This window comes from Onychostruthus taczanowskii, unplaced genomic scaffold (genome assembly GCF_017590055.1).
Source record: "Onychostruthus taczanowskii isolate IOZ18803 unplaced genomic scaffold, ASM1759005v1 scaffold17, whole genome shotgun sequence".
NCBI lineage: Eukaryota > Metazoa > Chordata > Aves > Passeriformes > Passeridae > Onychostruthus > Onychostruthus taczanowskii.
The window spans coordinates 6665590-6688679 of NW_024498906.1; the positions used below are offsets into that span (position 1 = coordinate 6665590).

At 35.8% G+C, this 23090-nt stretch overlaps 1 protein-coding gene across 7 annotated transcripts in view; it reads right to left on the bottom strand.

The window, feature by feature from the left end:
- DMD (dystrophin) overlaps positions 1-23090 on the bottom strand; it is a 1147932-nt gene that overhangs the window by 772633 nt on the left and 352209 nt on the right. For all 7 annotated transcript variants that reach the window (XM_041399749.1, XM_041399747.1, XM_041399750.1 and 4 more), the window contains exons 3-5: positions 9748-9840; positions 8769-8846; positions 5760-5852 (exon numbers count right to left, since the gene is read on the bottom strand). In XM_041399749.1, coding sequence (XP_041255683.1) covers positions 5760-5852; positions 8769-8846; positions 9748-9840 — 264 coding nt within the window. The remainder of the gene's footprint in view (positions 1-5759; positions 5853-8768; positions 8847-9747; positions 9841-23090) is intronic.

The following is a 23090-nucleotide window of genomic DNA, read 5'->3' on the forward strand; positions in this document are numbered from 1 at the left end:
AAGTTTTTATAGTTGTCTCCATTTTTACATCCGGAGACACAAAATAGAGTGTTAGAAAATTAGGAAATATACTCTTTGTTTTTGCTTCATATGTCTGAGTGGGTGTTTTGCATTTCTTGACATTTTCAATGTCTTTACTTTTGAGAGATGCCAAAGTTGATTTACATAATGTAGGAAGAAGCTGAGATTTGGCCTCTGTATTTCCAGGCACCATCACTAGCTTAAAAATACAGAATCCTCTTTTTTTCATTAATCTGGATGCTAAAAAAGAAGAAAACTTTTGCAATTAGCATCTGTTGCACCACACATAAGAAATAAGAAAGACAAGAAATAAGAAAATACTAAAGCTATGGAGACTCGTCCAAGCTAAGATTTCATCGTTCATTTTGTTTTTTATCATATGCCTATATTTACAAATGCAGATTTTTCTGAACATTATAAGCAAACTCTAACTTCTGAACACTACAACACACATTTTCATTAAAAGATAGCTGAATGAACACAGGAACACCATATTTAGAAATAGAAGAGTTCATAACACAGAATTGATTACGTCTTTGAGGTGATACCAAAGACAATGGGCTATGTCTATGAACAGAAATGATTAGACAAAATTAGTAAAAAATATGGGCCATCAGGAAGGAAATTATTCAGAAAAATCCAGGTAATAAGTCCAAACCCTTAATTTATTTTTACTTTTCAGTAAATGAATACAAAACAGTTTCAATATCACCTTGTTCAGTTAAATATGCTTACAATAGATAAAGTTTTGCTCTCCTTTTCCTGCATTTCTTTGCAACAGTGAAGACTGTTAAACTTACGATTTTTTGTTGCCTCCTAGGGAAAGTCAGACATTTAAAATAACAGAGTAAAAGGGTCTGACCTCCTCCTGAATGCTGAGGCTCCTTCCTCTTTAGTGAGAATCAGTGGATAACTCCACTTCTACAGCTGGAGCCACCTTGTCCACCTGAGTGTCCTGAGGGGCATTGCCATCCCACCCCAGCTGGCACCTTGGCAGCACCACGCTGTCTGCAGGATGGCTGGGTCCTGAAGCAGATCCGTGCCTGAGCACAAGAGTGCTGGCTGTTATTTTGGTGAAAATGAAGCTTTTTTTGAAGGCTTCTTGGTTAAGATGTACTGCTGGCAAAGTGGCACACAGAGATGTGTTTGTGTCATCCTGAAGAGCTTTCAGACAAACTCCCTCAGCATCCAGGCTCAAATACTGCAGCTATTTCAAAGTGCCTCTGCCTCATGTTGTCAGGTGATGAGTTGACCTCTGCCACTTATTTCTTTTTTACCTCTCCTTTCTAATGCAGTGTATCCTGGCAGGACACAAAGCTTTCAGGTGTAGGAAACTCTGACTTCCAGAGAACAGATATTCTTGCTCTTCCTGGGGAATGGACATATGCTATGGCAACAGGAAAAGATTAAATTTTGATAGAAGGGTGGGAAAGGACAATACAGACATCACTGAGATGGCTTCTGAAATGCCAGGCTGCCAAAAGGAAAGCTGTGGACAGAATGAGAGCACTGCTATTCCTGTCACCACATGAAGGAAGTGGCCAAAAGCAGCACAGCCAGCCCTGGCTCACAGCAGCAATGGACCTTTGATCTTCCCACGGCAGAGCCATGTCCTGGAATCTGGGCACGTGTTGCTGTGTGTGTAAGATGACAAGGAACACAGCATGATCTCAGGCTCACACTACATCTCTTTCACCTAAAACCCACACTCAGGCATGTAACATTTTATAAGACTGGCACTTGACTTCAGAATGCCAGATCCTAGAAAAGAGGGAGGGAAGAAATAATCTGAAAACTATTTTCAATGCAAAAATTTTTAATTTTTCTTAATAAAATAGCAACCTTACATCTCTCTGAGAGAATCACTTAGCATTTTTTACTTGCTAGATTTCAGGTATTCTGACTGCATAGACTACATTTTTATAGCTAGAACCACTAAACTCTTTCCAAGTACATTTGATAGAACACTTTAAGGACATTTTAATAGATATTCAAGACACCTATCAAAGTAAAGGATATTATTTTTTTCATTGATTCAAGGTGGATTGACAGAAGTGTTTCATTTCCATAATAAAAAATTGAAATTAAAATGGTAATTCATATTAAAATACTGACATGCACAATAACCCTGATGCTTTTAGTAAGTCTCCAAATGAGGCTGTCAGGCTGTTGAAATGCTCCCATCTGAAATATTTTCCTTATGTATAGATCTATTCTTTTATTATTTTTCCCAGAGAAAGTCAAGATTTGGGCCAAATATTTTTGCTAGGGGTTTTCTTTCATGCTTTACATGAAAATAAGTTCACTCCTAAAAACATAACGGAACAATTTACAAACTGCCATATAGAATGTTTTTCCACTCTTAAGGGAGTTCATCAAATATAACAGTTCACAAATTAATAGTTTTCCTGTTTTTACTTAAATGTTAATGCTGCAGTGAGGCTGGGATCACAGAGCTGGGAGAAAGAGGGCAGCAGCTTCAACGAAATAGAGTCTGATGGATTCAGTACCATAAAGAGCTTTGGCAGCAGGTGCTCAACTCAGAATGCTGGTTCAATTTCAGGGAAACTTTTAATAATAATCTGAAAAAACCAGGCTAGATAAGAAAGAACACAATCACCACAGGGGATACAGAAAGCCACGATATTTCCACTGCACAGATGTGTGTGTGTCTACCACCTCTACTGGTGCCTCTCCTCAGTGGGATTGCTGATATACATTTGGATTGGTACTGACATTGTTCCTTTCATGCACCTTTCTTCTACCATCTCTTTTCTAAAACTATTTTTATACAAAGAGATTAAAATTTTTGTGAGACCATCATGTTGTCATATGTAAGTACAGTTGTGCCCTTATGTGGTCTCCTGGCTGCAGGACATGAAACTGGAAAAGCTTTTTGCCTGTTCATCTACAACAACACAAGTGTTCACACAAACAATAATCTTGTATCTTTTTTTGGTATTTTTTTTATTTTAGATGTAGAGAGATGAATTTCCTCTAAGTGACTCTCCTTGGCGTCTGAAAAAGCAGGACTGTATCAACAAACATAAACTACACAAGCATGCACTAAATCAAATAGTCTGTGTATTCATATTTATTTGTCTTTAGGCCTTCCACAGACTACAAACAAATCTAGTAGTCTTGGTATTTTAGCAAGCTGAGACAACTGGCACATAAGTTTGGTGGCCCTGACACTCTATGAACAACTTCTTGTGTTTCCAGCTGCTTCTTGCCAGGGACAATCTGTGGTAGGCAAACCAACAGGATAAAGAATTTATCAAGAAATTTACAGCTGTGTTTCACCATAAGTTCTGCAGTATGTAAGATCATATCTACTTATAAACAGAGCAGAACAACAACAAACATATTCTAGGCCATGCAATTAACTTCAAAATTTGAAAGAAAATCTGGAAAAGAACAGACTTTCTCCACAGAGCTGTAAATAAGCAAAATTACTTTGAACTTTTCCAGTACTTCGAGGGAAATAGACAGCAAACAAATGGCTCCTGAGTGTTCCAGGTTTTTTTTTAAGGAGAAAAGCCAAAATATAAGTCTGGCCTTGTTTTTTTTTTTGTTTTTGTTTTGTTTTTTTTTTTTTGTTTGTTTGTTTGGTTTTTTTTAAATTTTTTAATTACTCGTCATTAAGAAACAGCAACAGGGTTATAAATTATTAGTGGCTTCTTGTTGCCAATCAGGCTTTAGCTACTCTTTAGGAAAAAAAAAAAAAAACTAAAATTGAATTCTAGCCAAATTAGAATCTTATTTACAGAAATTTAAATGAAAAGAGAAGTCCAGAAGGTGCAAGTCACTTTCAGCACTTCATGACTAGAAAAAAATTAAACACAGTGATGCCAAACTGATTTTTTCCTTTTTGCTTCTATATATCCTCATATATTTGTAGTTCTGTAGCCTACTATTGTATAAATTCATAGATTCATAGCTAGCTTTTCACCTACTCTGTTAGACAGAAAAACAAAATACATTCCTAAAGGTCCCAGTCCTAATCTGGGAACCAAGGTTAAAACAGCATCTTGAGACACTTTCTCATAGACAAAGTATAGCTAGCATCTAAAGGTGGGGGGATTCTGAAAAACAGGTGGAACTAAGGAGGGGAATTACCACATTACCTGTGCTTCTAATTGGGAATGCTTGTCAAGTATGCTAATTTGCTAAACTTATAAAACTGTATTTGCCCTGTGTGGGCATTTTTCCATACTTGCTGCTGAGGTCTCCAGATAAAGACCAGCTTTTGAATTACCTCCTATACTAACATTACCTCAAAAGTGTGTTGTTTTATTTCTAGATCTTTAAGGCATCACAGAACTCCAACTATAGACTAAACTTGGACTGAATTATGATTATGCTGACAAAGAGTCACACTTTTAGTCACTGCTGTGTAAATATGATCCTTGCACCTTTCCTCCATGGGTGGTTGAAGCTGAAGCCATGGGCATCATCACAGCTGTCATCACAATTATCATCAGGCGCAAGATGAAGCTTGAAATGAATCACTTTTGCATTGCAAACAAAAGGTTTTTGGTTTTTACATGGCTCCTGTCAAAAAGCTCATCGGGCTACACCAGAACCTGAGTCTTCTGTGTGTCTGTGCAAGTATATGTTAAAAGGAATGGTGGGGATGAGTGAAAAGAAATTAGTAAGTATACAGCTAATACTAAAACACACTTTTTACACTGTTTCAGGATAAAATATGAAGAAAAAAAATATTAATATGAACATGATTAGTCATGTCAATCCATAATTTATTCAACTTAAAACAGAGTGATTAAAGGATTATTGGTAAAAGTTGTATAGCTAGGTATTATACTCCATCTGCTCTTAAAAAGTAATTTAGAACAATTTTATACAATTAAACTAGGAATATTTAAACAGGAGACAAAGGAAGAAGTGAGTTAACTATCTGCAGTTTTTCTCTGTTGCTATTGTCCTGTAAAATGAGAATAAAAATGTTCCCTACTTGGATGAATGATGCACATCTTATTTTTGATAAGAGTGTTTCAGGTTTAAAGTATTTTAAGCTTTGTTTCCCACCACCTTTTCTTGTTATTGTATTAAAAAAACTTGTGGATTACTGCTTGGGGAACGAGTCCATAGTCAACATTAACGGGCAGACTCATAGCCCAGATTCATACAAACACATGGATTCGAGCATCTAGATCTTTTTGAGTTTTGATTTTACTGCCATTTCAGAATTTTTTTTAGTTAAGTGTCCTCATCTACCATGCTGGTTTTTATGAGATCCATTTCGTATTTCTCCAAAGAGAAAGGAAGCTAAATGAGCCTCATCTGCTTCAGTAACTAGGCAGACTAGCAGCTTTTCAGTGTTCTAAAAATAATTCTTGGCAGGACGGGTCAGCAGCAAAAAGCAACTGATGTGATTATTTCATTAAAATAGAGAAGTCATTCTTTCTAAGATACTAAAAAGAAATCCACATTGGCTTTGTCCATCCATTTTTGTTAGGATAACTCATATATATTATCTTGCAATATCTGACTGTGATATTACAGTCAAAAAAGTTTCTGCTAATCCTGTAAAAACTATTTTGTCTTCTTAATATTGTCAGTATCTTTGATAATATGTTACCAGACTGCCATAATATTTGCTGATTTAGCATGTTGCAGTGTCTATATTTACTTTGTAGGTTGTTGCTGGATAATAATGGAGAAAAGATCAGTGGAATAAAGGTATTTCTTAGGAAGTAATGAGCAGTGCCACTCACCTGCCAGTGGAGGATTATATTCCAGATCAAACCAAGGGTCAGCTTATGATTTCCATCCACAATATCTGAGCTCCCTATATTTACCAAATCAACCTATTATAGAAACAAAAAATAAAATTAATAACAAGCACAAGAAGTTGGAAGGAGATGAAAGGATAGGCTAAGATAAATCTCTCATTTAGTTTCTGTTGTTCCATAAACATACCAATCACATTTTATAAATGGCACAATTAATGTTCTGGAAAAAAACCAGCAGTGATCTGGCGTTCCTATTATTCCAGTTACAGCATGTTGTGAAACATAAAATGAAAAGCAGTAGTTATAATAACTCAAATATCTTTTATATTAAGCTTCTGCAATTACAAATCACACAGACAGAGAAACTACTGCACTCTGCAATATACTACCTTACACAGTATAATTTTCTGAATGTTAACACACACACTTCTAGACACTGTAAGAACCTACAAACCCAAGGCATTATATATTTAAATTAAAATATAACTTCATTTTCCTCAATTAAATTCTATAATGTATAAAGACATACACAGGGTGTACTCTGGCATACAGATAAAGCAGTGACTGTGATCTAAGCAACAGTTTTCCACAACAGTTCATCCAGTAATGTTGTTTTCCATACTTTTATTATGCATTTGCAATTTCATAATGCATTATTATTTACCACCATGGAATTTTCCTTCCTCCACATGGGAAATGATCCTTCACCCTCCCCCACTTTTTATACTATCTGAATAAGGAAGCCAAACTTAGGGCTATGAATGGAAGACTATAAGCTTTCCTGCACACTGGGATGGAATTATGACTTTAAAGTTGGCATCCTTGCTGTTTCATAGATGCAATTTTTCATGGTCAGAACTGATGGTTTTTATTGCAAAGTGCCCTGTTCTGTCACAAACTACATTCTGCACTCTCTAGTGCACTTCTGAAGTTATTTGAAGTTACATCTGCAAATTGAATAAAGTTTTCACCCTCAAAACAAGCTGCTTTATTTTAATTTTTGGGGTTTTTTTTCAATGTATCTATGTATAGGTCATTTTTACAAACCACAAATCAGTTATTTTATCAAGAACTCTAAAACACTTAAAGAGCTCTTTTCTTTAAGAATTCCACATTTTGTACTAAAAGCACATGAGTCTGGCTGTCTATTCTAAGCATCAATGTCTCTGAACATTTCCCAAATGGAACTTAGACTTTACATTCTAAATTTAAAATTGAGTCCCTTGCAGCAATGACACCCTACAACGTTTATTGAGGCAGTGCCTGCATATTCTACAGACCAAATCCATGGTTGGAAGTGCAAGCCTGAACACACAGAGCCCACGTCTGTTTTACTGAAGCAGAGGAACATTGCCCAGTTTGCCACAGGGAGGTCTAAGCCTATACTGGGACAACCCCCACCCGCCGCATCCCCCATGCTCCCCCCTCAATGCTTTCACTTTTCAATGGGAACAAAAAGCCTGTGAAATGGATAGACTGGAAGCAGCAGCATTATTCAGTGTCACCACCCAGATGACTACAGAGCCTCAGAGCAAAGATGGAATATATCAGCAGAAAAATCTAGACTACTCACAGGCTTCAATTCACTTTGGAACCATTGATTTTGCATTCTTGAAGTCCCAGAGAAATAATTTTTCTAATTATTGAAGCTTAAGGAAACTATTTCAGAGGCAGGTCTTTCGACTTCATATTGACAAGATACAGTATATCTTTATATATACTATACCAATTTTTATATAATTTACAAGGTTTTCATTACATGAATATAATGGCCACTGGATGACCATTTCAGTTTCCAAAACAATGTTTCTTCTTCTGTCTTCTAAAATTGCAATACTATCTGTTTTCTCCCTGGATTTGAAAGAGACTCTCCAGATCTGTGTTCTGGAAAATGAGAGAAGAGCACCCCTGTGGGTTCATTGGATAGGCACTGAATGCTTCAAAAAGTATTTTCTATGATTATTTGTAACCAATTATGCAATCAAAACCTTCTTGTATAGAGTGAAATAATGTATTGATGATTTTTTTCCCCAATAATGTCAAGTGTTGCACATGTTAAACAATTAAAAGCTTTTCCTTCTATTTATTTATATCAAATACCATCAAATAAAAAGAAAAATCATGCTAGAGGTCTTTATGTCAATCTTGTAGGGTCACTTCCATTTATGTACAAATCTTTAGGTGTATTACCTTAGATTTATAAAATCAATAACTTTATTCACCACTTGAAATCAAGCATTAGTGACCTCCTGCAGCTATCAAGAAATCCAATATAATATACAGCACAGAATACATTATCTTTGTTTTGTCACCTCTTAGTGTGAAGTTCAAGCAAGTATTATAGCTTTTTTAAAAATTTATTCTGGAGGAGAGTTACGATAAAATTAGTTGGCCAGAGGAAATGTCTGCTAAAATTATGGGTCCATTAGAATGCCTGAATAAGGAAGATAATATGAGAGTATTTACTCAAGAATGATTCACAGGATACTGGCTTGAAAAATCAATCTTTACAAAGTAGAATTGAAAGTTATATTGATATGATTAGTGTTTTGAATCATGAGAGACAGATGCTTTTGAAACTTAATTAAAAATTATTGTAGGAAAAGCCTTGGGTTTTCAGGGTTCATAACTATCAGAGATTGGGAGTAAATATTTTGATAGGCAGCATCTTGTAACCAGCTATGTCTGACTTCTTGTATTTAACTTTTTAAAATGCATTTAAAACACCATTCATTAGCATAAAACAATGCAGGTTGATATGGCTTCAGACAGAATCCACTACAGATATATTAGCCAAAATTCATTGGATTTTAAACTCCTTAAAACACATTTGATCCTGATGCTCAATGGGAAAGTATCCAATCCACAATGATAAAGCTGCTTTGACGCCAGTACTTTTATACTATGGACCAAGGTGTTTGATTCAACCCTTAAAAAGCATTTTGTGTGCTGTCTACAGGCTGTTCTGAGCCTGTCTGGCTGGATACTTACATTATTTCTCTGCAAAACGTGGATTGCTTTGTTGACATTGTTCAGAGCATGAACTCTTGTGGAGCCCTTTTCTTTCACCTACCAAGAAAATAAACCAAACTTGACTGTCCATAATCAGAATGTTAAGTACACTAAATGTAAATCACATCTTATATTAAACCTGGAGTTTTTTATTTCATAAATCTATGAGAACAGAATATTAACATACACTGGGATTATGCAGCTACCAACATGAAATAAAGTCAGTTGTGAAACAAACTGGATCTACAGTTAAAAGGTAATTTTCAGTGAAGGAATCATTAAAATGCATATAAAATTACCTCATTCTAGATTCTTTTCATCATGATTAGTTGTCTTCTGCATGGCACAATTTAAGAATATTGCTATGGCAACTAAACGGATAAGCATCAGTTTGCGTAATATTTATGTACAAGTGTATTATCTCTGGATTTTGATTCTCAGTCTCCCAGCCTTCCTATGAGAAGATGCTGTACTTACCAATTCCAACCAGGAACACAAGAGAAGACATTAAAAAATGTGTGTGACTGTGTCACTTTAGAATTTCCAGGTTAATAAGAGCTAGCAGTTCTCTCTTTTCAGACAAGTACAATCAGACAAGGTGGACCATATGTATGACATTAGGAAACCATTCTAATGCTACACACTAAATTCTATACAGCTAAAATCCAGATATCTAAATGAACTCTGCCTCAGTTTTGTTTCTCAGTGCCACACTTAGTAAGTGCATACAATAAGGTAGAATATTTTCATTTCAGTTATAAGCCTTGCAAAGTGTTACTGCCTAATACAGCTCAGTCACAAAATTTCCTCAATTTCAAATGAAACTGAAACCTATTCAGACTCCTAAAAATAGTTTCCACAGGTCCTCAGCAATGGCAGAAAATGGTGACTGTCAACTACTACAATTATCACAACATTAAGACTTCAATATGCAGTAAATGTGTTACAAAGCACATACAAGTTTTTGGCCTGTAAGGCATTCCAGGAGCTCCAGAAGTCTTCGTCCATCTCGAAAATCATTAAAAAGGTCTTCAATGTGACGTCTTCCAAACTGAAATGAAACAATTCCTCTGGTTAGTTCAAATGCCAAAAATAATAATTTAAAAAAGACCAGAAAGCTGTAAAAAGCCAGTGTCAGAATATATATGGAATGTAGGACACAAAGTAAAAGAGGAAAATACATTTAAACTCACAGGATTCTTACACATATATCTGTCTTAAACAGGGCTTTGTTGTTTAAGAGACAATGATGCTTACTTTATTTCAAGTACATGACATTATTTCAAACAAATAAGCCATAGAATTAAATACTAATATATCTAGAAAACAAAGAAGACTTGGCAATCAAGGTGCAAATCAGGAAAAAAAATAGGAAAAATAATTTTAAGAAAATAAACCCAAACAAACAAACAAGAAAATAAACAAGAAAAAATAACACCCAACAAACAGGAAGTGTTATAAAATTTAAGTGCCTAGTATGAGCTCCACGTGTCAGAAAAAAAACCCTGGAAGTACACAGGTACACAGAGAGAGATGAGCCAGATTTATTCTAGTCAGGATCTTAGAAACAGATCTATGTTCATAGGACATGGAATTGTACTGGATTGTGGCCTTGTTTCCCTAAGTGGCTGACAGACAACTCATATTTTGTACTTAACATCAATGAAAGAGGAAAGAAAATAGTTGTGGTTTTCCAACATATGAAAATGATAAAAAAAAACACCCTTTCTAAAATTCAAACTGAGTTTCTGGTCTGATGCTTTGACTAAAGCATGAAATATTAAAATATAGACATAATTTTTATAGTCTAGTCACTGAGCAAGTTTTATGTGCACCTATGAATTTTTAGATATTTTTTATGTATGAAATATTTTTAGATACTTTTGTGTGTATGAGAGCTATTGAGAACCACAATAAAAAGTTGTGATTATTTTGTGCTACACAAAATAGTTGCACATGTCCACATTTTTTCGAATTTGTGAAGTTTGATGGATGCTTTGATTGATTTGAGAGCAAGTGTCTGTATCCCAATTTTCTAGAATTGATGCCATGCTGACCTATGTTGCACATCTTCCATTTTTACCACAGAGAAGCATAAAATTGGGAATCTGTACTTCAGAGAAAACATTTTCTTTCCTGTCAGGAATGTTGTTCTTGTACTCACTGCAGCCCTCATTAGAGCTAACTGGGGATTTTATGAAAAACATATTTTCTTAGGAAGTACCAATTCCTTTGGAAGATTACTTGAACAGAGCACAGAATTAAGGACAGTATCCAGTTCTAAATTAATTTTTTCTCATCAATACATAGTTCTGGTACAGCACTGACTTGAGGGTATTAGCTATTCTGCCATGACCTTTCTCTCTCACTGCTCTTCTGAAATAAAAGCTCCTTTCAATCCCTTCAGTTTTTGGTAAGGCTTTTTTTCTGTTTAATGGAATAAACAAATCCACAACATCACAAATTTTCTGCAGGAGTGGGAATCCTTGTTTTCTACACAGTTTTCACACAGTGCACAACCCATTTCAACTAAGCTAATTCCCATTTATTTAACACACATGATGCCACTTTATTAAATATTTGAAAACCAGTACTGAACAGATACACATATGATTTACTTGCACTACTCAACACCTTGAATTATCTGTTTAAGTAATAATGCTTAGCAACTCTATTTCCTGACTGACATTTAGAATGAGAAATGGTTTTATAAAAATATTTTACATTATGGGCTGAAAAAATCATGTGCCATTATGTAAGTCAAGTCATGTACAGAATTCCTGAAGCTGTAGGACAAATTTAAAATTAAAACATGCAGGTAAATCAGAGACCTTATTTTCTTCCCTAATCTTGCAGAACAAAAGTTATTTTTGCACAAGGGAAACAGAAGATGAATGCACTTTAAGGGAGCTTTTTCACATTCTTTAGAAAGTTGGAGTGACCAACAGGCCCTTCTGTAACACTGTGAAAGAGTTGTGCCCATAATGCTACTGAATTTCTCTGGGAGTATGAACACAATGACATTTTGACAACAGAATACAATTATACTGGTTTGTATCATACAGGAAAAACAGAACTAGCCATCATAACTGCCTGTGTCTCTGTCTTTCCTTCTTTTTGCAGCATTTAAGGTATTGATAATGTTTATGTTGAAATCAACCTAGGCAGCCAAAAATTCTGCTTAACAAATAATATGTTGTTTTGGGATTTTTTTTTTTTTTGGTAAAGCTTTTAGAAAGAAAATAAAGACACAGCACAGCAGTATCTCCAGCAGGACATATTAATTACAAATGTATTACAAGTAAACCTTAAACCAAAAGTTCCATTGATTTTTTTAGGGTCTTGGAAGTATACCTTCCATTAATCACAACTAAAAATACACTAAGGCACCTTACACTACTGCCACACATATCATTCTAAACCTGAGGAAAGCTGTTTTTCTGGCAATGGGGTAATTACGTCTCCTTTCTCAAACAGATTGAATGTCTTAACTGGATCGGCATTGCAGTAAGTCCTGAGACACAAATAGCTCAAATTTGCATCAGGTAAAATTTATCGTGTCATTGGAAAGTGCCTGCTAACTCGAACTTTTGAAAACAGTGAAAAACCAAGCATGGCTTGCCAAACAAATACCTAGTCATTTGTTATACATTCCTGCTGTAAATAAGATTTTTAAAAAACTTTTTTAGGTTGTGACCTTAAACTGCTCACCTTTACCTAAGAGAAATGACAATGTTCAGAAGACTCTCCTCTACCATTTGTTATACATGCTGATTTATTACTCTCCCTATGTTACAAACTTATCCAAAACCTAAATTTAAAGAATGTCCAGAATAGCTTCCACCTAAATTGTTGATTCTCACTCAGTTGTCTTTCTTCAACACCACAGTGATGGGAGAGATGGGGGAAACAAGAGGGAGTACAGGACACAGGAAGGACTAAAGATATTTGATGTGTAGAACAAGATGACTTTTCATCAGAAGCAGAAATTCCTTTCTAGAAGTAGAACAAAATTAAAATCTAAGATATGACTTTGTTAAAATGTGAATTACTACAAAGACTAGGGATTTAAGTACATAGCAGTTTTACATAGAATTTTAATTTACTGTCTTTGAGTGAAATAAAGATGAAAACACAAACTTTCTTGGTTAACTGATAGAGCTGTTGTCTGCAACCCCTTATCTTTACAAAACACAAGGAGACCTGAAGGAATCCAAGGTGTCTATTTTTAAAGAAAATTGCCAAAAACCCCCATGATACACATGGGAAGATAAAATTCCTCTTTTATTGTGGATTAAATTACAGCTTCAACTTAAATAATGACTGAGGAAATGAATTCACAAATTACACTGTTATGGAAAAAAAAAACCCAAAACAACCCTACACTTACACCATGGTCAAATATATAAGCTGCAGTCTTAGAACTATGTGGTACTCTACAAGTAACATGGGAGGAAAATGTGGAATTTGCAGTAAAGTCTTCCCCCAGGTGTTGTAAGGAAGTGAAGCATACTTAGAATATTCCATGTACTAACTCAACTGCATGTATATGTTCTAGAATGCTTTCAGTATTAAGATTATATCTCTTACAGGTTCCAAACTCAGACAGGAACTGAAACAATTTAATGCCAAAAAACACTACCTAAAAACAACAAAAGCTAGTGAAGAAGAAATAAATAAATAAATAAATAAAATCAGGAAATAGATAGAAACCAGTGTTAATAGATAACTGCAGATGCAAATTTTTTTGTTTGAATACATTTAGGTATCTCAAAACATCAAGCTTCCTACTTATCTCACTGCTGTCTACTATCCTTGTCATTCCTGCGTTCTTTCCAAAGACTCTATAATAAATCTCATTGTCTCTATGTAAATTTTACAAATAAATTTTATCAAACAACTAAATTATTTAATCAGCTTATTCATCAGATATATTATGGAGGAAGCTAATATTGTGGGAAGCACTACATGAAAAGCTGATATTCTGTGAAAAGCTCTCTATTCAGAGATACATGCAAGTCAGTAATTATTAAAAAATACAGAGAACATAATGAAATAATTAAAAAATAACTTGGCCAGAGAAGGCACAAATACATCTGTTCATAAACATTGGCTCTCCAAGGAGTTGAGGCTCAAAAAAAAAAAAAATTGATTAGCATAAAACTCTTAGCAGCTTCGTATTTTAGAACAAATTAGCAGAGGCAAATTCTTCATGAAAAGAAAGTTGAGCAAAGGGAAAGGAAACAGGAGGAGAAGAGTTGGAAAAAGAGGGGAAAAGAAAGGAAAAAACAAATATTGATTAAGAACAAGTGTTGAGGTTTAAGTTAAGGGACCATGGAGAGGACATGAGAAAGGGGGATTGAAAGCATACCTCAACCCTAGATGCAGGGCTGTGGGAATGGCAGGGAAAAGCAATCACGAATGGGGGTTCTTTAAGGAAAGTTGTTGCTCCAACTTCCAGGGGACAATTTCCAGGCAGAATGGAAAGACTGATTATATTACTGACGCTATGGAAAGTCCTAGTCCACTTCAATGAGAAAGAAGTGGGGAATCTTGTGATCAAGACTAGTGGGCCCTGCCCCCAGTCAGGTGGAAGAGAGGGATAACCAGGATTATTGGACTGTGTGGATCTGATGGTCTGGCACGTTGGCCACACACTGGGCACCAAAAAGTTCTGTTCTGTTTTAAACCCAGTTTGCTACTAAGCCCCACACAGCTGCTCACTCACTTCCCCCACCCCAGCCACACACAGCCCAGGAGAATGGGGTTTGGCATCTGTTAGTGGGTAGTGAGCAACTGTATTGTGCATCACTTGTTTTTCTTGGGGATTATCTGTATGGTTTTTGGGTTTCATTTTTCAAATATACGTTGTTATTATTATTATTATTATTATTATTATTACTATTTTATTACTACAACAATTACTATTACTAATATTATTGCTATTATTACTATTAATAATAATAGTAATAACTTTCTATCTTAACCTGCAAACTTCTCCTTTTGATTCTCTTCCCTGTTCTACTGGGAGGAGGAGGGAGTGTAGAGTAAGCAAACAGCTGCATGTTACTTAGTTACCAGCTAGGCTTAAACCACAAGCCATAAATTTTCTCCCACAAACATGAAGGGTAGAAATGTATTTCTATTTCCTAAGACTCATATACAAGCCAAATGTCAAGCAATGAGTCCATAATAACAGCTCCAGCAAAATACATGATAACAGAAAATTGAAACACAACTATTATTTGCAGTTCTTTAATAAGCATATATTTTTACTGTTTCCTAAAAATGTTATGTAACAGATACATTTTCACATTTTTTAAAGAAAAATTACAAATGGTAAAAACTTGTCTGAAGAAGACATCTCTGACCTTTCATTTTCTTTTACAGACAAACATGCACTCAGATTACACTTTTTGTTTGAGGCAGACTAGACTGTAAGAAGATCATTACAGTAACCCAAGCTGGATGATATTTCTTATGCATTTTACAGCATTATTGGCTTATTATTATCATTTCGTATTGGAAATCTAGCAACTGAAACTATCAGCAGATGGAGAGAGAAAATAATTTGAAAGAGAAAAGGTACTCTAAAGACAGAGAATTCAAGGTTCATCATGGCACTAGGTTTAAGGTTATACTAGGTGTCCATAAGAAACATCAGCTTACAATAAAACCAACAGACACAGAAGCCTTTCAGACTTTTAGGACAGGTAAACAACTGAGATCTGACCTTGGAACAAAACCTTTGACTCCACAAGGGACAGGAAACCTGGACTGCAGAGCCTGGAAGGGAGCTGCAGTGCATTCCCAGCATGCAGGGCCGTGGAACAGAGGCAGAGGTGCCCTGCAGTTTGGCCAGGACCTCAGAGTGCTGATTGATAATGAAGACTTAAAAGACAAGGTTCAATCCAGAAAGGCAGAAGGACAAATTCCATGCACCTTTATATAACTTTTTCAAGTCTCAAGTTCAGTTTGTAAATCTCTAAGTACTGCTGAGTAGATGTCAGTATGAAAGAAATTAAAATTTAGTTGGCACACAGATGTTACTCTTAGTAAGACTTTAAAGAATCAGCCTTTTCTTGCAGTCAAAATATTTGATGTTTCACTCTGTGAAACAATAAAGAAATGATATTGAACTACTCTCAACAGATCTTTTAAGTCAGTTTTAATAAAAGAAGGACTATAAATACTTGTTTTTGCTCTGCTAAATATATTAAAAGTTCAATTTCTCTCCCCAACATCCTTGCTTTTAGTTTGTTCAATTCTGCTGGGAAGTTTATCAAAGTGACTGACATTTTCTTTCATTGATGCTGGATTACTGTTACAGCAGAAAAGGATATTGTCCCACTCCAGAGGGATGAAAGATGCACCAGGCATTGTTTAATCAGGCCTTAGGTTCATGGACTCATGGGAAGCATCAAACAATAATTTGCCATCCATGCCATCCTCTCTCCCTTCAGCACTCTTTTCCCTGTTGGAACATGGATGCATCCCTTCTGCTGCAGCTGAAACTCTCTGTTGGTCAGCTGGAGATCAAACACTGCACTTTGATTCCTTACTGTCAGAGATCCAATCTGTTTCCCAGGCTTTATGGCAGACATCTCTTCTTTTGCTCTCTAACCCAATTTTTCAGGGAGTTACATAGAGGAGTAACTGACGGGCACCAGTATTTTAGAAATGACTGCTCCTGACCAACCGAGAGGAAGCTGTACCACCCTCCTCTAGAGAAGCCACATTGTCGCAGTCAGAGAACCAAATGTTCCTGTGCCTTTCAACAGAGCAACAATCAGAACGCCTGCAGCAGGCCCAGAATACCCAACTCTACCTTAAAGAGGGACCTGGGGCAGGTCCTACCAATTGTCTGAAGGCAGCTCATGTTCATGGACAGGATACACACTTCTAGAGTAGAAGCTGGTTTCATATGCAGACCCTCAAGTTAGGGAATGACACCACACCTTCCTTGGACTTTGGTTCTTGTAAAAGTATATTTTCCCCTCAGCACAGCCATTCTATTTTTCTAGTGTCATTACAGCTGCACACACCCAAGTTTCTGAGGAATACTGTGTTATTTTCATTCTAATATTCATCAGAAAATCTCATTTTAAGTGCCATACATACCCAGAACAGAAACAAAGATGCATTGATACACACAATTATATTAGTATACTTACCTGTGCTTCCTTAGCTCACAGAAACTCACCTCTAAATTAAAAGTAATAAATGTGTAATTTTAAATATTCTAAAGGAAACAAAATTTCTGTCTGGCAAGCAGTGGGTGTTCAAGGTTGGCATCTACTGCATTTCCTTTAAACAATACACAGCTTACAAAACAAATCTGGTGGCTTTTTCACCAGTTTAATCTAGCCAGAAAATGTCATTGAAGCATTTCTTATTTTGCAGTATATGACGTTCAAGGCCATTAAGGAATGGATGACTAGCAATGGCATCAAAAGAAACCTGCTGGAAGTGGGAATGAACATACACTCAGCAAGTTCCTACAAGATTTGAAGAGTGAATTATCAATTCAGTCAAGGACAGGAGCTCTTCTTTTGACAGGACAGCCAGCTTCATGCAATCTAATAATTGACTTCAATGAAACTGATTTTCTTTTCAAGTATAAATACGTTCCCCACTCTGTAAAGAGAGCTATAAAGAAGAAAACTACCATAAACTAAAAAATAATTTTATTTATAGTCTTATCTCAGATGTAACTTTGAGTAGAAGTTGGAATGTTAATCATATTTACATGTTTGAGAATACTTGTATTGTTTTAATTTACAGTGTTCAGGTATTTTTGGGGCTCTAGTGGAGAGAGTTTGAACAGAATTTTTAAACAGTAGGAGCTGAAAAGATTAAAATGCAGGGTTTTTGAAAGGAAGAGCCAGCCCACTTAGAAGTGGAGAAACACAAACTGTATCTAGCAGATGCCAAATGCAACAATTTTGGCTAAATTCTCATTTAAGAGAGGAACTGTTCCACAGCAGACTGTTCCATGAATATTTATTATCCAAGTAATTTTTTTTTCCTACACATTATTTTCTGTTATTAGAAAGCAGAATGAAAGGGAGTATCTTCAGTCTTGATGAAAATAATAAGCTTTAGTGCAAAAGCTCAGAGAGCACCTTTTGTCTTACTGGTGATCTGAATTTTAGAGAACAGCTTAATTTTTACACAGAGATCCAGGATATGTAGCACATACTGTTTTCCTGACATATGAAGATGCCCTTTCTGAGTTACGATTCTCCTCTTACTGACAGACATGCTTTAGTAGTACTTTTTTCATCAGCTTAGAGCTTAAATCATGTCTACACAGAATATAGAAGGTGTACAAAGGATAAGTGGAATTTCAAAATTTTATTTTGGAATCCCTTTAGGTACATAACCACATCTTTGAGAATGACTAAAGCAGAAAAACCTCTCCTGCTGTCTATATTTGTAATAGACAAATAGTAAAGCTTCTAAATAGATGCAACTGTAATCAAACAAGACAAAGCAACAGCAATTTTCATTAATAAGAAAACAAAAAGAATAAATTCCCTATTTATAAAGCACTGCTATTACTTGAATTACAAATGCTATTTAAACAAGAGACAATCTTGGTCAGTTCTCCTCTGACTAGGATGTGCAACAGGCAAATGTGATGTGCCATTTGCAGCAAAACTTTAGCATGAAACTGAGTTTGACTTTACACAATGACTCAAATACCGGCTAGCTCCACTTGTATGTTTGGAAAGTGGTGGCACTGCCCACCAAAACAGAGAAAGTACCTTAAATGGACAGCTGGGTAACACATGATCCAGGGTGTTTGATTTGACATCACCCATTGAGAAAGTGCAAAAGGCATGTGTTCTGACATTTCCTGTCATGCTTCTATTCCCACTAATTTTTGGGTTAGGGTTTTTTTTTGTCTTTCATTAACATGCCTTGATGAGGAAACACCTGACTGCTACTTCAACAAAAATTACAAAGGAATGATGAAAGGGAAGTGGGGTATCACCCAGAAAATAAATAAATAATGAAATTATCTATTCAGTCTTTTCCAGTGAGCAGTCATCCTGAAGAACAAATGCAATTTGGTAGCCAAATAAAAACTAAACTTAGCATATCTGAGATAGCATTGCTTGCAAACATTTTTTTTTCTTCCAAAGGTATTTTCATTGTCTCAACTGAACCTTTAGTACTGACTGTAAGTGGATGATTTGCCCTCCACCCTTAAGAGTCAAAAACATTTAATTAAACTTACAGTATTTTCTGGCACACACACGTAGTTGCTCCCTGTCACCTTGTTACATGGAATAGTTAAATTAAGTAAATACTTATTTTAAATATTGCCATTTAAATCTGTAGCAATGGTAAAACCTATGCCACCACATCTGAGCTAGCTGATCATTTTCAGCTGGTGAAAAAGAAAGGCTGGTATTTATTTATTCAGAGTGAAGATTACTCCATTAACTGCTGTTCCGTGTTGAAGACCAGCTGAGCAGGAGGACTCACTGTGTGCACTACAACCAAGAGCTGTTTTGGCACTTCCCCTACAACCACTGTCCTTATTCCCAACATGCCTGTTTGCAGTAAATGGGATATTAATTTAAATGACATGCTTAAAAGAGCAAGTATACCCCCTCTGCTTCAGCTCAGGCAGGAGTTTAAAATAGATTACGCCACTTTTTTTTCCCACCTGGAGAAGTCAAGCATAACTTTAGAGACTGAAAATCTGCCTACAAAACTACATGGCTAAAAGGATACAGTTTTCCAACACAGTCCATTCCTTGGCTTAAATGTTCTTATATATCAACACATTATCAGTCATTATCTAAAAGTGATAAATTGGTTCCTATTAAAAACTAACAAAAAAACCCAAACAAACCCAACACATTTTTGAACTTCTACAAAAAATCAGAAGTCCAGCAGGTAGTATGCACATGCACCTTAAATCATCACAACTAATTATGGTAGCCTACCAAAAATGATTGGCATATGCTTCCCTTGTATATCTGGCAATACATGACACAGAATCTCAAGGGAATTAATGTAACAACTTGCATTTGTGAATCTGGATCACCTTTCATAATTAATAAAAACAGCAACATAAGATGAATTTCTCTTTAAATACAATCATTAAAAATTGACTGTAGCAGAGAGAATAAGGAAGAAATAATGAGATTTTAGATTATTAAGACACTTTCTGTGTTAATAACTTCTGAGTGGCTCCAGAAATCTGTTTATCTTTTTGTTGGATTATATCACATGTTGTGCCCATCAGTTAACTATACATCTATATATACATCTATACATCTATACGCACACATATAACTGATAATGTAGGGCTTAATTTTTTGCACATCATTCTTATAAAAGTCGTGCAGTAAAAAAAGTAGCCCTCACCCTGAAAATACACAAAGGAAACAGATGACCACCAACCCTGCTAGAAATACACAACAGCAGCCTGAAGACAGTGGAATGAACTAGAACCCAAGAGGTACCACCCATCTGACCATGGAAAAACATATGCAACACCAGAGCTTGGGGAAGATGGTTTTAACTTCCTGAATTGAAGCCCGCACAGCTCAGTCTCAGAGACTCAAGTCTGCAACCATCAGGGCTCCAAGTGTGACATGGAACTCACTGCATATACACCAAAACTTGACCAGTGGAGTTTCACATATGCACTGCAGACCTTTCCACCTTCCAAAATCAGAACCATTTTCTGAAACTGAGATAAGAGTATCCCCAAAGACATCCCTGAATGCATAAATCAAGGCAGCAAAAGAGACTAGACATGGGACAAATCTATTTTTCCTCTCAAAAAATTCATTAAACAATTTTTAAAAGAAAATTTTGATGTGAAGGAGTCTTAGAAAAAGACTTAGAGCTCCATTTGTTTTAGAAGAATTCTGAGCAACAATCCCACTGCAGATGGCACCATCCTGTTGTCTGGGGATATAACAGTATCCCCAGCACCAATGATGGTATTTTGAACCATGGAAATCCTCACACCTTAAGTGCCCTGGGTACACCAAGTGGAACCATGGCCACCCTCTTTGATTTGCCTGGGTTAGTTTCCAGTGGCTGGTCCTGAGCAGCCTATAGGCCCACACATTATTCCTGCCAGGAATAATGCATAAGAGGACACTGTGTCTGACTCAGCACACTCTTCTCAGAATTACTGGGCCTTCGGGAAGCAGCTATGCAAATACCAGCACAATATATGGGCAATGTGTGGACATGATGTATGCAACACTGAGAGGTTACTGTGGGTTACACAATGCATGGGTTCACACAATTCATGAAGTTCACTCAACTGCTGCTGTGAATGTTAATCAGATATTCAGTCTCCAATCCACATCAGGACTAATTAAAAAGTGTTATTTACTGTAGAGTGTAGGCTTGCTCAGGCAACTGCCTGACATTAATCAGCCCTTGAATGCTGGAATTTAAACCAAAAATATGCAAAAATTTTATGAGTAATGCCAGTTTTGTTTAGTGTCACACACTATTAAATCAATGAGGACTAAATGAGCCTTTATTCAAAGATACTTACAAAATAAACAACTGGTTTTCTGGAGTTCATTACTGCTTTCAAAATTTTCTGCTATTGTCAATGTCAGGAAATTTTTCATGAAAGTTCTAGGAAATGTTGCTGGTTTACTCCTACTAAATTATTTAAGCCCTATAGAAAGACACATGTAATGATCTGGGGACAAATGTCACCTTGAGATTTCCATTTCTCCTGGAACGGAAACAACTTTTGTGCAAAATCTGAAGTATTTACAGCAGTTGTATTAATTTTCTTGAGTATTGTGGTATTTCTAGTTTAAAGCTCTTTTATATGAGGGCAGATATTTTCATATGGTCTATAGCAATAGGATAAGGGGTAGTAAGTTTAAACCAAAGAGAGAACATTTACACTACATTTAAGGAAGATTTTCTTTTACAGTTATGGTGGTAAAACACTGAAACAGGTTATGTGATGGATGCCCCATCCCTGGAAATATTCAAGGTCAGACTGGACAGGGCTCTGAGGCACATGGTTTACTTAGAGATATCCCTGGTGGGAACTAGATAACCTTTAAAGATTCCTGCCAACCCAAATCCTTCTATGAGTCTACAGCACTTGAACAACCTGCACATAAGTATAATTCTAGAGGGAGTTCTGCTATGACAGTGTCCTGGTTTCCGCTGGGCAGAGTTAATTAATTTCTCTTTAGTAGCTGTTACAGTGCTGTGTTTTGGATTAGGAATGAGAATGGTGTTGATAACACATTGATGTCTCGTTTTTTGCTAAGTCACGTTTATCCTAAGCCAAAGACTTTTCTTTTTGCCTCATGCTCTGCCAGGGAGAAGGTCAGCAAAAGAAACTGGGAGGGAACACAGCTGGGACAGGTGACCCAGAAAGCCAATTGTGTCCTGGGTTGCATCCCAAGCAGTGTGGGCATCAGGTCAAGGGAGGAGCGAAGGGATATTCCACACCACAAACTGTCGTGCCCAGTAGGTAAACTGGGGGGGGGTTACCCAGAAAAGTGGTTGATCTGGTTTCAGGAAGATGGGCTCTTTACTGGACTGTCATGTGCTGTAGTTCTAAATAAAGTTTGTAGAAACACGAATACAAATATTTAATATGGACTTCATACTTATTACTTTTCAGTCTCAGTCAAAAGAATACAAATTTGTGCAACAACAAATCAGAAAAAAAATGTAGAATGCATAAAAATGATTAAAAGAGCATAAATCATTAAAAGTGCATAAATAGATTATATAAAGAACACTACAGCAGAACCAAATTTGTTTCCTATTTTAAAATCATGTTTATTTGCTTTTAATTATTTCAAGTTAACCTAAAATAAATTGAGAAGGTATCAGTAATCAATTATGCATTTTGAAATGTAGGGGTTTTTTTAATAATAGCTTGCTATTCATTCAAATATGTGTTTTTGTTCCCACATTTCTTGGTTCACTGACATTTCAGGAAAACTGTATCACAAGAGTTCCAGTGAAAAGTAACTTGATTTTGAGTAGACTGTAAATAATTTAAAACTCATACATTTAAATGCATGGGAAGCAAATCTTTTGCAGTAATCTACCTTATGTTAATTAAGTCCTCTTTTAAATTACTATAATGTTTATAATCAAAGCTCATAATTTTCAAAATTGAATGGTCGATAGCTACCTCAGCTAAATAAAAAATTGCTGAATATACTTCTATTTAGACAGCTATGAGATTATATATGCTTCAGACTCTTAAATGACATTTCTCTACACAGCTAAGTACAATCTTAAGATCACCTTTAATGTCCATGT